The sequence below is a fragment of the Rhynchophorus ferrugineus genome, unplaced genomic scaffold, assembly GCF_030347505.1.
Source record: "Rhynchophorus ferrugineus isolate W39M unplaced genomic scaffold, kcgeb_rfMv2 rfM6, whole genome shotgun sequence".
Classification (NCBI taxonomy): domain Eukaryota; kingdom Metazoa; phylum Arthropoda; class Insecta; order Coleoptera; family Curculionidae; genus Rhynchophorus; species Rhynchophorus ferrugineus.
This window is the reverse complement of record NW_027472585.1, coordinates 41,571,660-41,587,829: the sequence shown is the minus strand read 5'-3', so window position 1 is coordinate 41,587,829 and position 16,170 is coordinate 41,571,660. Positions and strand designations below refer to the sequence as shown.

Below are 16,170 nucleotides of genomic sequence, written 5' to 3'. Positions count from 1 at the left end.
CAAAAAAATACAATGAGCTGTAAACAGATAATGCAACCTACCCTTGGTTTGAATTCGTTAATATTAACGAGCGTCCGCTGTATTTAAAAAATGTATATCATTAGTCCCTTTCTAAGAACATATTAAAATTAAAATACCCTTGTACTAAAGTTAATTCCTATATTAAAATGGAATAACCGCTCACTTAGAATGTATATTAAAGATAACCGAGGTGCCTCATGTCAAGCTTATATACGTGCAACAAACTTCTGTTTACATTCGACACCCTTATTCCGAATATGTTTGTACAAGCAATATTAAACATAAAGCACCCCAGATTAGACTTAATTTATAATTAATTAGTACGAAACAAACTATATCTGGTTGAATACCATCATCAATGAGGCAAAGCTTTATAATAATTAACTTTATTTTGGAATATGGAACTAAGACATGAGTGTTCAATAAATATATAAATGTTTCCGTCAATAACACACCTGGTGAATTATAAAAGAGGTTTATATAAAGAGTTTAACCAAAAAAATACAATGAGCTGTAAACAGATAATGCAACCTACTCTTGGTTTGAATTCGTTAATATTAACGAACGTCCGCTGTATTTAAAAAATCTATATCATTAGTCCCTTTCTAAGAACATATTAAAATTAAAATACCCTTGTACTAAAGTTAATTCCTATATTAAAATGGAATAACCGCTCACATAGAATGTATATTAAAGATAACCGAGGTGCCTCATATCAAGCTTTATATACGTGCAACAAACTTCTGTTTACATTCGACACCCTTATTCCGAATATGTTTGTACAAGCGATATTAAACATAAAGCACACCAGATTAAACTTAATTTATAATTATTTACTACGAAACAAACTATATCTGGTGAAATACCATCACCAATGAGAAAAAACTTTATAATAATTAACTTTATCTTGGAATATAGAACTGAGACATGAGTGTTCAATAAATATATAAATGTTTCTGTCAATAACACACCTGGTGAATTATAAAAGAGGTTTATATAAAGAGTTTAATCAAAAAAATACAATGAGCTGTAAACAGATAATGCAACCTACCCTTGGTTTGAATTCGTTAATATTAACGAGCGTCCGCTGTATTTAAAAAATGTATATCATTAGTCCCTTTCTAAGAACATATTAAAATTAAAATACCCTTGTACTAAAGTTAATTCCTATATTAAAATGGAATAACCGCTCACATAGAATGTATATTAAAGATAACCGAGGTAATAATTAACTTTATCTTGGAATATAGAACTGAGACATGAGTATTTAATAAATATATAAATGTTTCTGCCAATAACACACCTGGTGGATTATAACAGCAAAGAGGTTTATATAAAGAATTTAACCAAATAAATACAATGAACTGTAAACAGAAACATTTTATTATTAACTAAATAGCTGACAGAATAATATTCCTCATTAATGTGACAACTCAAAATTTGGATCATTGTTTGTTACAACATCTTCTTCAGTATTGATAAAAAACAATTTTAGATGTACTTACCAACGGCGACTGTCTTCGAGAATTATTATTACTGGATGGCGGAGGCGGTAGTAACTCTAAATTAGGAGAATTTTTATTATTTTTAATACTGTTTTCCAAATATGAATCCTTAAGACTAGCTTCCTCCAGTACCAGCGAGTTCCTCTCGCTGTTCACCTCCGTGTCTGAAACAAAGAAAGGGAAAAAAAACAAGTTTAGTTATGGGTCGTCTTCGAATCGTGAAAATTTCAATTTTTCTCCGGTATTTTTTTTAAGCTTTTTGTTAGGACCGGAGATTTTCTGGCGTGGCGCGTAGATGTAAACTGATAAAACGTTGTATAGTGATTTACGCTTTTGGATAACTTTTATGACCCTCTAAGCTTGCAAATAGATTACAACATTGTTTTAGTAATTGCTCTTTAATTACTGTACGAACAACACGTATACAATTAAATTGCTTACAATTGATGCTTGAAATATTTTAATGTTTTTCAATCCATCATTTGTTTACATGTAACTTTTACCAAAAATGTCTGTTTATTGATAAATAAACGAAATATTACATGTATCAGGTGTGTCAGTTTTTTTTTCCAAGAAAACGGAAAATTTTATTTATTCAAAGTATTGAGCAATTGATTCTATACATCTTGTCCATCTTTTAGGCAGTTTATGGATTGGACAAAAAAACTATTTGTTGTTTGAGAAAAATCATTCTAACTTGTTCGATATTGGCGAAGTCTTGCTTTGCAAGCGCGTGTCCCATTAATGCAACAAGTTGGCAATAGGACGGGAAAAGGTCTGGGGAGTATGGCGGGTGCGATAATATGTCCCATTCAAGTGCTTGCAACCCTTCCATGCCCGGTTTTAGCATGCTTAAACTGTATAATACACATAATATGTTACATACTACACCGCTCTGGGCTCACTAAGCATAGAGTATTTTTTTGCGACCAAAACGAATTCATCTTGGAGTCAATCGGCCGTCTTCATCAGGTGATAATCTTATTTTTTTGCACTTAGGGGTTTCAAAATAAATCCACTTTTAATCACTCACTATTTGATACAGAAATGACTTTTGATCATATATTTCGATATATATTCTATCGATTTTCCACTTGCCGGTCATTCAATTGATGGGGCACCCATCTTACCATCTTCTGGACCTATCGCTAGTAATCGGTCACTAATCGTTTCTTGGGTCACATCCTAAAGTTTCTATCATTTGTTTTTGAGTTTCGGTTGGGCCTTCATCAAATAATACTTGCAGTTTCGTATCTTCAAACTTTTTCGGTCTACCAGGACGCTCTTTGTCGTGTGTATCAAAATCACCACTTTTGAATTCTTGAAACCGACTAAAGACCAAACGACGACTTTCTACAGCATTTTTCATTAAATAAAAAAATAATGCATGCCGCTAATACACGTTTTCATGTACGTCATTTTCGAAGAGGTATCAATCTGTCATGGTGTTACTTTGGCGAAATATAAAATGCATAGTTTGAAGCTTGATGTCAGTAGAATAAAATGAGATATGTGTCAAATCATAACATTGCATGTTTAAGCCTAACGATATCTGTTAGAAAAACCTGTAATGACTTTCCGGTACAGCTAATAAATCTATAAAAATACTCTTAATGACATGTTGTAAGAGGGTTAAGCCTTGAAAATACGACAAAAAAAGTTTCCAAATTTCTAGACTAGAATATCCGCTAATTTTGTATAGATATATATATATATATATATATAACGTATATATATATATATATATATATATATATATATATATATATATAGATATATATAGATATATATATATATAGATATATATATAAATATATATAACGTATATATAAATATATATATATATATATATATATATATATATATATATATTGTATATAACGTGGCAGTTTAGACGGCGCGTCACCTAAATAGCATTATCTCTAAAAAGAATTTAAATTTTGAAAAATCCTCTTAAGGTCATATTCTCGAAAGCTTTGGAAATATCAATGTTTTTTTTTTCAAATTTATAAATTATTCCTAAATCTTTATTTATATATATTTTTTTAAATATATAACTAATTAAATTCTGAAAAATAAATTAAGAGTAACATTAACATTAATTAATTAATTCTTTGATTTTCGGGAAAAATATAATCCAGTATAATTATATTTAAAATTTTGGGTCAATAAGCCTTTTTTTTTTTCTATTTATCTTGAAGAAACTTGAAATAATTTACACATAAATGTTATAAACATGGACGTTATGTGGGAAAACAACTAATATTTCGCAGCAATATAAGCTCGTGTGAACCTTACGACTCAAAAAATGACGTGGGCGCTATAGCATCAGACCTACGCAAACCGAAAAGGGCAACATCCCATCTTTTGCAGGGCTGACCCTGGATGCATTTCCACCACATAGTTCACGGGATGCTGACTGCAAGCGAGCGAATTTATACTCCACGAGCGCAGACCTGGTCGCATAAATTAGAGTTTTTTTCAAGCGAAAAGAGACGTGGAGCGCGAACTCTGGATAGGGACGGTCTCTGCGGGCGCTCCTCCGGTATCTCCCGAATTACAATGGTTAGAACCATTTATTTTAACGTATCAGTAACGATATTTACTGCTTGAAACTATGATAACTCAATTATATATCTAGCCCAAGAATTAATTCGTACTATGATGCGTGATGATGATTAAGAGACCCTAATTTCACTTGAATTTGCTATTTTGGCTGTTTAATATGAAGAAACTTATTGTTGGTGCCCATAAAACTATAGTAAATTCTATCGTGACATTTCTTCATCCAATTTGAGCTAAAAACTTTGGTTTCAACAGTTTAAAATTGGTGATTTTGGTGCCAGTGACAAGTAAAGCCAGATCGATTACGATTGATCGAATTACCAGAAATTATCTGTATAGAAACTAAGCTGGTTTACCGGTTATATTCACTGGAAATCCGATCTATTCATTCATATCATATTTCTACCAAAAATGTTCAAATACAAGGCAACTTTCTGATATCTCTGAAGATATTTTCTATATTGAATCAAAATGTTGCCAAATAATTTGAAGAAAATTTATCAACAAATTGGTCTTAGGAGGTTGTTCTAGATTAGTTCTATTCCATTTACATAATCTAACACTTGACTCTGTTGTATTTTATATTTCAAATATACGAATTAAAATAGTTTTTGATTCCAGTCAATTTTTATCACTAATAATATTTATATAAAAACTTCTAGTACATTACGAAAGTTCTAAAAATTACCTGAAGATGCCTCGACAAACAAATACGTAAATAAAATGTTTAACCTATTATCTTAGAGCTGAAAAGTGAATGATAAATGTATTTAATGACAAATTGGACTTGGCAAAAGTATCAGGCGCAACTAATTAAAGAAATTACAAGACATTCTTAGGGTTTGCCCGCGTGAGTGTTCATTATAAATCACTGAACAAGATAGCCAGCTGAATAATATTAACATAATATCATTTTAGCACACCATTCTGCAAACATCATAGTCATCAATGATATTAACGTATATAAAATGAATTGGAGGATGTTTTAAAAGCTTATTCTAAATTATATTAAAATTGTGAATTTTACAATAAGAGGGTGAACTCAGAAAGAGTTAGTTCTGGTGAATAAATTGTCTATTGAAATAAATAGAACTGATTTTTACCAATAGCTTTTGAGCCATTTGAGCAGATGTATTATCTTGATAGAAAATCATTTTTGTCTTCTATAAATCGAGATCAGAAAGCTTTAAAATTTGTTGTTCTTGATCGATTTTTGAATATGGACTCGCTTCGAATTACTCCTCCACCCTTTTTCCAGAATCATGGGTACGAAACCAAGTCCCACGAAAAGTGATGAAATATCAAACAAACTGAAAATGTGAGATATATATTTTAAAGCCTCCTTTTACCGACTAAGGGCTTATCTGGACTGGACCTACAGTCTAACGTTGGCTGCAAACCACGATCCTTGGCAATAAGCCTACCGACTGACGAATGACCAACTTAGAAATTATCCCAGGAAACATCCGGTCTTACACAACCTGGTTACTGGCGTGACTGGGATAATTTTTCTTGTCGGATTTTGCACTCTTGCGTAGTACAATCACAAATATTAAACAAAACAACAAACTGAACTAAAACTCAGAGTTGATTCGGCAATATTGCGACGTTTTGATGTCACAAATTTAAATGACGTATGTACAAAATACCTTTCATGAGACTATACTATCTCTGTCATGAAATAATTTATAAAAATGTCATGAATGATAATCTTTATATTTTGAGTTTTAGAAAAGCAGAAAAAAACTATTTAAACTTATTTATTTATGTTATTAAGCCTGGATAAATAGCAGAAAGAGGATTTCATACATGTCTAATCACATCATTAACAATATATTAAAAATGTAAAAGTAACATGGCAAAAGGCAACAAACTCCGTACACTGAACGCAAATACTTCCGCAACTAATTTGTTTTGCAAACACTCAAAACGCTGACCCTTCACCATCAAATTTTTATAACGTTTAAATCAACAGACTTTTTTCTCCATCACCCTTCCCGTCTGCGGACAAACAAACTGGTCAAAACGACAGAGGCGGAAGATTCGGCATTTTGGCGCCAACACAGGATAATTTTAAACATCGTGACAGTGTTGAACGTAAACATTCACTGTTTCGATTTTTCTCAATCTTCGAATCATTTCGTTTAACGAAAATATCGACCTAAATATATTTCATCCAAAAAACCGCCCACCATTTCTGTTTAATGGATGCATATATTATTTTGCGCGATTAGTTCAAGACGAATAATACGGAACGTGCGAGTGTTGGTTTACATTTTAACGTAATGGCGGGTTTTGTAGTAATATGTTGTATTTTTAAAAGTTATGGTGACATATATCCTCAAATCGGACGGCAGCTGTTGCGTTAAAGTTGAAAAATATACGTAGCAAATGTTCCTTGAAGTGTTATGTTGCGTGATACATCAATATGTCAAATAATAAAGTTTAATAATCTATATTATCGCCTTCACAAATCCAGAAAAAACCGAGCTCATCGCAAACGCGTTCGAGAATCAAATGAAATGCAATCCATCTCTGGGCCCACCCCAACAGATATTATAAATCATAAGTGACACTATCCCCTCTCTAAACAGGAAAGATTTCCAGTCAGTTCATCTTCTGAAGAGCACAATCTCACCCTTGAGACCTTGAGCTCTCCATAAAAAGTCTGTCCTCCAAAAAAGCTCCAGGCCCAGATGGTATAACAATAAACCATCTAAAAAACCTCACTAGCACGCAACTATCTGAAGTTGCCAACATCATCAACTCCATCCTGAGCTTAAAGCATTTCCCAAAGTCCTGGAAACATGCGCTTGTTGCTGTTATTCCTAAAAAAAAATTCCAAGTCTAACCCTTCTGACTATCAGCCTATTAGTACACTCGCCTCAAAATCGACAAAGTCCCTATCCCATGGCTCCAGAAAGTCTCTTACCTCGGTCTCCAGTTCGACCGCAGATTCCAATGGTCTGCCCAAATCCAGCACACCATTTTCAAAAGAAATGGCGCATTTGATATGACACATACAGCCTATTATTTCCTCTACTCTGCAGAAAAAGCGAATTCTCAATCCCACAGAAAGCGACTCTTTATAAAATGCTAGTTCGTCCAATCTGCCTCAATGGAGCACAGGTGTGGTACAAGTATGTCTCGGACAGACAACTTGAACCAAGTGTTCCAATCCAAAAAAGTCCGTGCTCAGTGTGAGGTTTTCCATAGGAACCTTAGTACACGATAACACAAATCCCGATAGTAAACAAACTACGACAGTCCCAGTCGTAACCCAGGGTCTCTGTCGCCCGCAAAACAATCATATCCCGAACCTGAAGCGACATCAGCCGAAGACCATTTGGTTCCATCTGGTTATTCTAGTAAACGAAAAAAAAAATATCCAAATTTATTTTTTTTAGATTTATTTTATTAGGAACACAGGCTAATGTCTGTAACTAATTGTAGTAGGTTCAGTTTTGTCATAAAACATGTTGATTTCTTGAAAAAAGACAATGGAGAAATCTTTGTATTGTCAACAATAGTAGTTCAAGTAAATATTAACTAATATTTCGTATTTAAATTCATAAAGAGTACAATATAATGGAGTATGTTATAATTTACAAAAAAAAACGGGGAATGTGAAAAAAGAAACCATCAAATAATGAAACATAATTTCACCGCTTCTTCTACCTGGTTTCGTCTATACCTGGTCTTTTTTTTTGTATAACCTCGAACTCTTTCAGTGTTTCACTCTTAATGCTTGCAAACCAAAGGCCCTTCATAAAAAAGTCACACGGGGCCATACCTAGGGAATATAAAGACTGAAGAATGATTATAATACAATGAAGTACGAGCAGAAGCATTATTGAAAATATTAAATTTAATATTTTTCAAGTCCCATTATAATCAACACATTCAGGAACCGAAATAAAAAGTTCCTCAAACTCTCAAATAATTATAAAAAAATTAATATTTTGTTTAACTTTATACTCTTTTTAGCGGTGATCATCAACTATACTAAAGTTACGTATTAGTCTTTCAACTCTTACAACGAAACAAGCAATCACTATGGCTGAAATTTTAATTTTAGATAATTTTGAAACATTCTTGACATTATAGCAACGATAAAATCGTGCTAGTTAGAGTAACACAGCCGTCAAAGTTGTTTTTTGAAAACACCTTGTATGATTCCATTTTTTGTGATATCTAACATAGGTCTCACTAATGCTTTTTCTTGTATTTGTTTCATTTGGCGTCAAGTTTAATGAAGAATAAAACATCTCCCGAAAGCTTTTAAAGAAATTACTAGTTTTAGATGTTCAGAAGCAGTTTAACAAGACTTATAATTTTGCGTTAATTTAAGAACTTTGAAGAATGTTGATGAGATCCACATAAATCAAATATAACAACCTTATATTTATAATTTCACTAACTATATATCATGAAAATTTTATAACTAAAATTATTTTTAACAAAAAGTTGAACCGATTTCGAAAAATAAATAAGGAACTCACTAAAAATTAAAAAATATTCAAACTTAGATTTTTAACACAAAAGAAAAACGTTTTAAAATAAATTATGTACAATCGTTGTAATAACTAAGTATCAAAAACATTATTAACCTATCTACTCCAGGTATTTTATAGTCTACTATATACACACAATTTAGCTTAATACCTACCTAAATCTTTTTATCTATTTACAATATTATTTTAACTACTGCCAACTAACTACTTTGAAGTCGGTAAGAGCAACAAATTAGATTTGTTTTCTTCGATTCTTTTTGTATTGTTTGGACTCGGCACTGACTTCAATTTTTTTGTTAAATAAACCTTTATTTTTCTCTTTTTGGTGTTAAATATTTACTCAATAAATTACACAGTTATTTTATTAACTATTACAATGGCCAAGTAACGGTGCGGTCTGTATGAGGAAAAATAGGAATAAAGAAACAATGATTGAAAATGAGGAACGCTTTGGATCTCCGTGTTTGAACTGAACGCTCTAACCACTACACCATACAAGATATTGCCTGAAATATTTCTATGGCTTCTCATATGATAATGGTTAGGCAAGCTGAACGGCTTTTGGACTGGACTGTTACATCAATTCAGGAATAGCATTATACACAAATAACTAATTATTTTAGATAAAAAATATGTGAAAACTATACGCGTGCTTTTTAAATTTAAAGGTTTACCTCGATTTGGTCCACTCCCCCCAACAGATCATGACTTGGTTCCAATGGGACCACCTCGGAAGAGCACTCTTTCGAATAAAAAAAGAATTATGAAAATCGATCTAAAAATAACGGAGAAATCCTGCTCATTTGTTGAAGCCGGTTAATAAAATACCTCGGCAGACGTTAGACAAAAAGCAGAGACAACAGAACAGTAATAATTGAACAAATTAATTTACAAACTAAAATTGTACTGGACATATCTAATGTAAAATATAATAAAAATATTCACAAAAACAGTCAAAACATTCCGTATTACAAATATTTATTATTCAATAATATTTGTTTATTTGTAAAAGATACATAACTAAGTATTTCACCTTTACCGAAAAAGAAAACTATTCAAAACCAAACACATTTATTTCTTTTTTATTTTAATTAAGTATATTTATATTTAAAGTTATTTAAAATCTATATTTGTTGTTGTATTAACGAACGAAATGAACCCTTTTCTTAAAGATCCAAAAAGAAATATTTGTTATTTAATGTCTGAAATCTGTGCCAAATAATAATTAGACACATGTCCCGTTAATTATATATAATGCAATTTTCAATAACACGCAATATTTCTCCTTGATTATAAGATTTAATATAAATTGACACGGATTTACAGATGTTATTGATGGTCTTCTTGTCTGAGGTTTCGTTGCTATATCATCAACGTCAAAATGTGGAACATTTTAGATGTCCGGAAGGTCATATATCAATGTTTTCAATCCTAATAACCACACTGGTGTCACCACAATATGTCAAATAATGAAACAAAATAACTAGTACAATGTCGTTTAAAATTAACAACACAGTTTAATATGTAGTGTATTTTTATCCGAAATATAGTGAGGATATTTTCGTATTTTCGCACATATACTCTATAAGTAAAGATTTAACGACCGATTTGTTGACTTTTGTTACTTAACGAATTAAAATTTCTTTTTACTTTACGAGTTGTAACTTTTATAGTTACAAATTTAAAACTTTGTTTTTAATACGTTATTTTCTCGAAAAAAGAATGAACTATACCTACCTACCTACCTATTATATATATATATATATATATATATATATATATATATATATATATATATATATATATATATATATATATATATATATATATATATAATGAATCGGAAATATGGGGTTGCACTATAAAACATGAAACCGACTATTAATCCAACGTTGCCAAAACAAATTTATACGATTAATTACCAAATGCTTATCGTTATGTAACCAAAGAAGAACTGCACAATAACCTCAAAATCAAATGGATCTAAGAACTTATCCAAGAAGACGTCTTAAAGAATTAGAGAAGGTTACTAAATAATAGCAATATGGAAGTAATACAAGTTACTGAAGAACGTGAAGCATGCCAGATCATTGAAATAAATAAGCGAACTAAATTAAACGAACAATAGCAAACTAACTTGTAAATTAAGATTTTAATAAGCATAACTAAGGTAAGAGGAACTGAAAAAGTTACGAAATGTCCAGATGACATTTTGTATCATGAATTTATGTTGAAAATATTTTTGTGTACCTAAAAACTTGAAAGTTTAAGTCACAATACTTTTACTAGTTTATGAGAACAAAATACAAAAAAATGTAATTTTTCTAAAACGTGAATTATACTTAAACTGTTCAAAGAATTGTAAAAGTTTCAAAAATAGAACGCAATCGAGATTCTTACGACTTTGATAGAAACGTTAACCAATACTGAAAATACTAAAAATTTGCATGTAAAATAGTAAAATTTAAAAAAAACTTAGGCTATATGCAGATATAAACATTCTTACCATAATTATTTAAACACAGATGTTCTTTTTTTATTGTTTTCTTTTCATCAAAGTTAAGTTTTATTGTATTATCCATTTAATGATTTTCGTTTCATAACATTATTTGGAACTATAAAACGAGAATGCCAAAATATATTTTATTGAGATCTGTTCGTCTTTTTTTTTGTAAGCAATTAATTAAAATATGTAAAATAATTTTTGAAGTTGTAATATGTAACCTAGTTAATTTAGTATTTATTATGTTTATGTATGAATAATATTTAATTTAAAATTAAAAAATTTAATAGGTGGACATATAACACATTTATTATGACAGTTGATGTATGTTAACTTTAGCTTTCATTGTCTTAAGAATTTTTTGGTCCCCTAGGTTTTACTTTGTCAACGACAACAAAATCGTTTGAATTTTTCAAATCAACAAACCAAACAATTCAACAATAAAGAAAATTTGTTATTTTGTATAGATAAATATTAAAACTATCGAATTTAACAGTTATATTAACTTGTTTAACAACTATTGATACATTGATATATAGCATTTTCGCCAATAGTTATCGTTGATTAAAAGGTATGCAAGTACCTATTAAAATACACGCATTAGTACAGGAAAATGATTAACATCACTACAAAAATGGAATAATAAGCAGAATCCCTTGCATTTGCTTGGTATATATATAGAGTTACAATACTATAGGTTACTGGAAATTAATGAAACTACCACTGATAAGTAAACCCAAACAGTTATATTAGTTTAGATTTGTTTTGTTGGTAATTAAATTTTTTGTATAGGTCAAAAAAATATATTATTATTTTTGTATTGTTTGAGCTCGATACCGACATCAAACTGATCAGTTGGTAGTAGTTAAAATAATATTGTAAATAGATAAATAGGTTCAGGTAGGTATTAAGCTAAATTCTGTGTATATAGTAAAATATGAAATACGTATACTATATAGTTTTATCAAGATTTTTGTTTATATTTATTTAGTTATTACAACGATTATTGTATACATATTTTGTTTTAAAATGTTTTTTTTTTTGTTAAAATCTAAGTTTGATTATTTTTTAATTTTTAGGGAGTTCCTTATTTATCTTTTGAAGTTGATTCAATTTCTTTGTTAAAAATATTTTATTTTTCGATTTTTACTGTTAGATGTTCATTCAATAAATTACTCAGTTATTTTATTTAATATTACAGTGGGTAGGCCTAGTAAAGGAGCAGCGCGTATGAGGAGAAATAGGAATAATGAAACAATGCTTGAAATTAAGATAGTTGATAATGCTTGAATATTGTCACAACTGGGAATCGAACCTGCAACCTCCGTTTGGGAGCTAAACGCTTTAACCATTACACCATAGAAGCAGTTGTCTACTACATTTCTACGAGGTCTTATATGCTACAGTAGGTGCTTAAAAAACAAACTGAGTAGTTTTTGCACTGAACGACTTCTAACATTATACCCAAATATATGATTATTTTAGATAAAAACTATGTGAAAACTTTGTACATGCCTTTGAAATTTGAGTTGTTGGATTGATTTGGTTCCAATAGGACCACCTCTTTCGAATAAAACAGAAATTTTGAAAATCGGCCCACTCCTTCTCCTTCTTTTTCGAAGTCGGTTAAAAAACACTGAAATCGACAGAGATGTGGCCACAAATATCCTAACCACAACTTTCATAAATAACAACAGATGATACACTTATCATCTGTCAAGCTAGTGTGGAATAAATATGCATGACCATTTCTGGCCAATCCTAGCACGCACAATCCCTGTACAAAACCATCATTAACCGTTTGGGTAAAATGAACCGTATTTTTTTTATCTCGACTGAGAAATAAGGCGTTTCGAACATGTCAAAGAGTCTGAATTATTTGAATTTATCGTTCTTGCCATTGTAATAATTTTATAGTTTCCCGTGAGCGTAAAACTAAATAAAATGGTCGGCGCTCCGAACGTTTTTACGCTGCCTACAAAATGACATGCGGTATCTTGCCAACTACTATTATGTTTTTAATAATAGATCGGGCACATGGCGATCAACGTGATTTTTCGTCCTACAATCAAAACACAGTTGCAGATATGAGTCTCACTGTTTTCTCCTGTCGTCTTGATAAATTGTTCTAAGCCATACTACGCGAAATTGTTGGAAATATATTTGTCACATTTTGGCAACAATGCCTCGCGACCAATTGACGTCAACGCCGATTTTGTAAACTTCGCCAGCTGAAGAAAGTTTTCGGACATAAAATGTTTTTTTTTTTCGATCTAGAGAAAACATTATGTCGCGATATTGTTCGAATGTAGTAAAAAGTTAATTATAATCTGTATGTTTTTGATGTTCAAATATAATACAGAGAAAAATATGATATGTACGTTTGAAAATAATAATCCCAAAAAATCTTACTCACTGCACAAACAAAGAATCGTGGCCAAGACTAAGTTAGCATTAAAGCATTTATTTTTGTCATTCATATTAATCTGAAACAAAACAATTATAACCAAAAACAGCAGTAATGTTTTTTATAGTCATACAAATTTCATTGAACTATTTTACATACAAAAAAAGAGACTATTTGCTGATAATTCACGTTATGCTCTAGTGGATAATCCACGTTATCACTTCACAACGACTTGTTAAAATATAAAGACATTTTAAAACCAGTGTGGACTTACCCGAGCTACAGAGTTATGTAAAAAAAACCCCAATAACAATATAACACAAACTTATTTGTAACCAAGCAAAGTCCTTCGGAGCATTGCTAAACATCAAAGACATATTACAATAGAGACATAATGGTAAAAAAACAAGTGAGATTATGTGACCATAAAAACATTGAAATACTACAACTATTCGACAATAATGGACATACAAGTTGGTACTGGAACAGACGCGGTAGATACGGTAGAAGAGACAAAACCTCTTTGAACTATCACAATATAATTAAACAATTTGTGAAAACTATGGCGTGTTCTTAACATATTTGTAGTGCATCAATGGGAGTACATCCATTACACGCTAAGTTTACGACTGAAATATTTGTAATTTAAGAACAATATTAAAGAAATTATAGTAGATAGTGAATAGTTACTTGCAGATGGACTTACTTTATAAATAAATTTACATAAGAATTAAAAAATTGTAACGCCAAGCACAATTTCTTACTTCTAGATACTCATGGTTGAAAAACTACAAAACATTCTTCAAAATATGTCATTTTCAACTACGAGACTGATTCAGAAAAAAAATTACACTATCTTATACGAGAAATTGTTTAAACGAAATATTATAAATGATAGTGGATTTATTTGACTTAAATTATCAAAAATACAAAAAAGAAATAAAAAAGCCAACTATATGTACTGACAACACTATCGGCTTAGTGAAATTTTACTAAGCTATAGTATATAATAATAATAAAAGAAACACTATGAATTAACTCCAACACTAATTAACTTAATGTTTTAAGTGTATAAAGAATCGTATATTCATATTTGATTATACTCATGTATCTCAATAGTTTGGTTTGGTTTGGTCAATTATGACTTAATGATATGTGAACAATGCAATACATACCTATAACTTTGGTATGCCCGACCAAATATTTTCCAAAGTCGTAAAAATAAAAGACAGAAAGAAGGTTACCCAAATAACAGGTTCATTTACCTTCACTATATCCACACCAGTCGAATGTACCGTCGAATAATATACAAGTTTCAGTGCATCTATCAACAACAGCCCACCATATTCGTGAAAAATGTCGATGGGGCGTTGGGGATAAATATATTTTCTGAATCGATCGCGTCAAAATACAAATAATCGGTGTCGTTCAACGTAAAACTATTTTCGCCCGGCTTTCACCAGCGATAGTCGATGAAAAATTTATGTAAATAGTTTTCCTCGACGACCGAAAATTGCCGCGGCGATGGTTTTTCGTGAAAAACGAGATCGCATCTTCGACAACGACGGGTTAAAGGTTTGCCGCTCTTGCCGCGTTCGTCAGATATTTCGCTGTTATTTATGGGATTAATCTGGAGCACATATTCGATTCGATAATACGAGAATCGTTCATATTTTTGCTTATCTTCTTCTAAATTTAACACATCTTAAATATAGATGGGCTGGTTTTAGTCAGCCTATCATATTGAATGACTGGGACTGGATCTGCTTCAAGGAAGATAAATTTCGATAAAAATGACACTGACATGTTAGTGACTATTTTTGCTGATTCCACTGCTAACAGGTCAAATGAAAAGTCCCCGGCTTGACACATAGATGACCCTACTAGAATTAAATCCATATGTTTTTTAGTTATCACTAACCCTCAAAAGACGCGTAAAAATTTGACAGCTGTCGGATTATTAGTTTGTGAATTATAGCATTTTGAGTGAAGCAACATTTATTATTGTGAAAAAAATGGATAAAAAGGAATTTCGCCTGTTAATAATATATTGCTTTTTGAAGGGAAGAAATACAGTTGAAGCAAAAACTTGGCTTGATGCCGAGTTTCCGGATACTGCCCAAGGAAAATCAGCCATCAAGGATTGGTATGTTAAGTTTAAACGTGGTGAATTGAGCACCGAAGACGGTGAACGCAGTGGACGCCCAAAAGAAGTTGTTACCGACGGAAACAATTAAAAAATCCACAAAATGATTTTGAATGACCGTAAATTGAAACTGAATGAAATAGCAGATACTCTAAAGATATCAATTGAACGTGTACATTATATAATTCATATATTTGAATATAGAATATTTGGGTATGGGAAAGCTATGTGCAAAGTGGGTGCCGCGCGGGCTCACTTTTGACCACAAACAACGACGAATTGATGATTCGGAACAGTATTTAATTGACCTGTTATATGTACCAGTTTTGACTTAATGGTGCCTCCAACTGTTGTGCTACAACCAGTCTTTTATGGAGCAGAAGCTGTTCATTTGGAGCAGACACATTTGTTAATTTTATAAATCCCTATATTTATTTATACAATTATTGGACTGCATTGGATTTTACATTAACAAGTAAAAAACGGATATTTTATCATCGCAAACGGAT

At 31.1% G+C, this 16,170-nt stretch overlaps 1 protein-coding gene across 7 annotated transcripts in view; it reads right to left on the bottom strand.

Annotated features, from left to right (window-relative positions):
* The window catches only part of LOC143197911 (carboxyl-terminal PDZ ligand of neuronal nitric oxide synthase protein), a 197,160-nt gene that overhangs the window by 12,673 nt on the left and 168,317 nt on the right, over positions 1 to 16,170 (bottom strand). For all 7 annotated transcript variants that reach the window (XM_076406715.1, XM_076406711.1, XM_076406712.1 and 4 more), the window contains one exon: positions 1,527 to 1,690. In XM_076406715.1, coding sequence (XP_076262830.1) covers positions 1,527 to 1,690 — 164 coding nt within the window. The remainder of the gene's footprint in view (positions 1 to 1,526; positions 1,691 to 16,170) is intronic.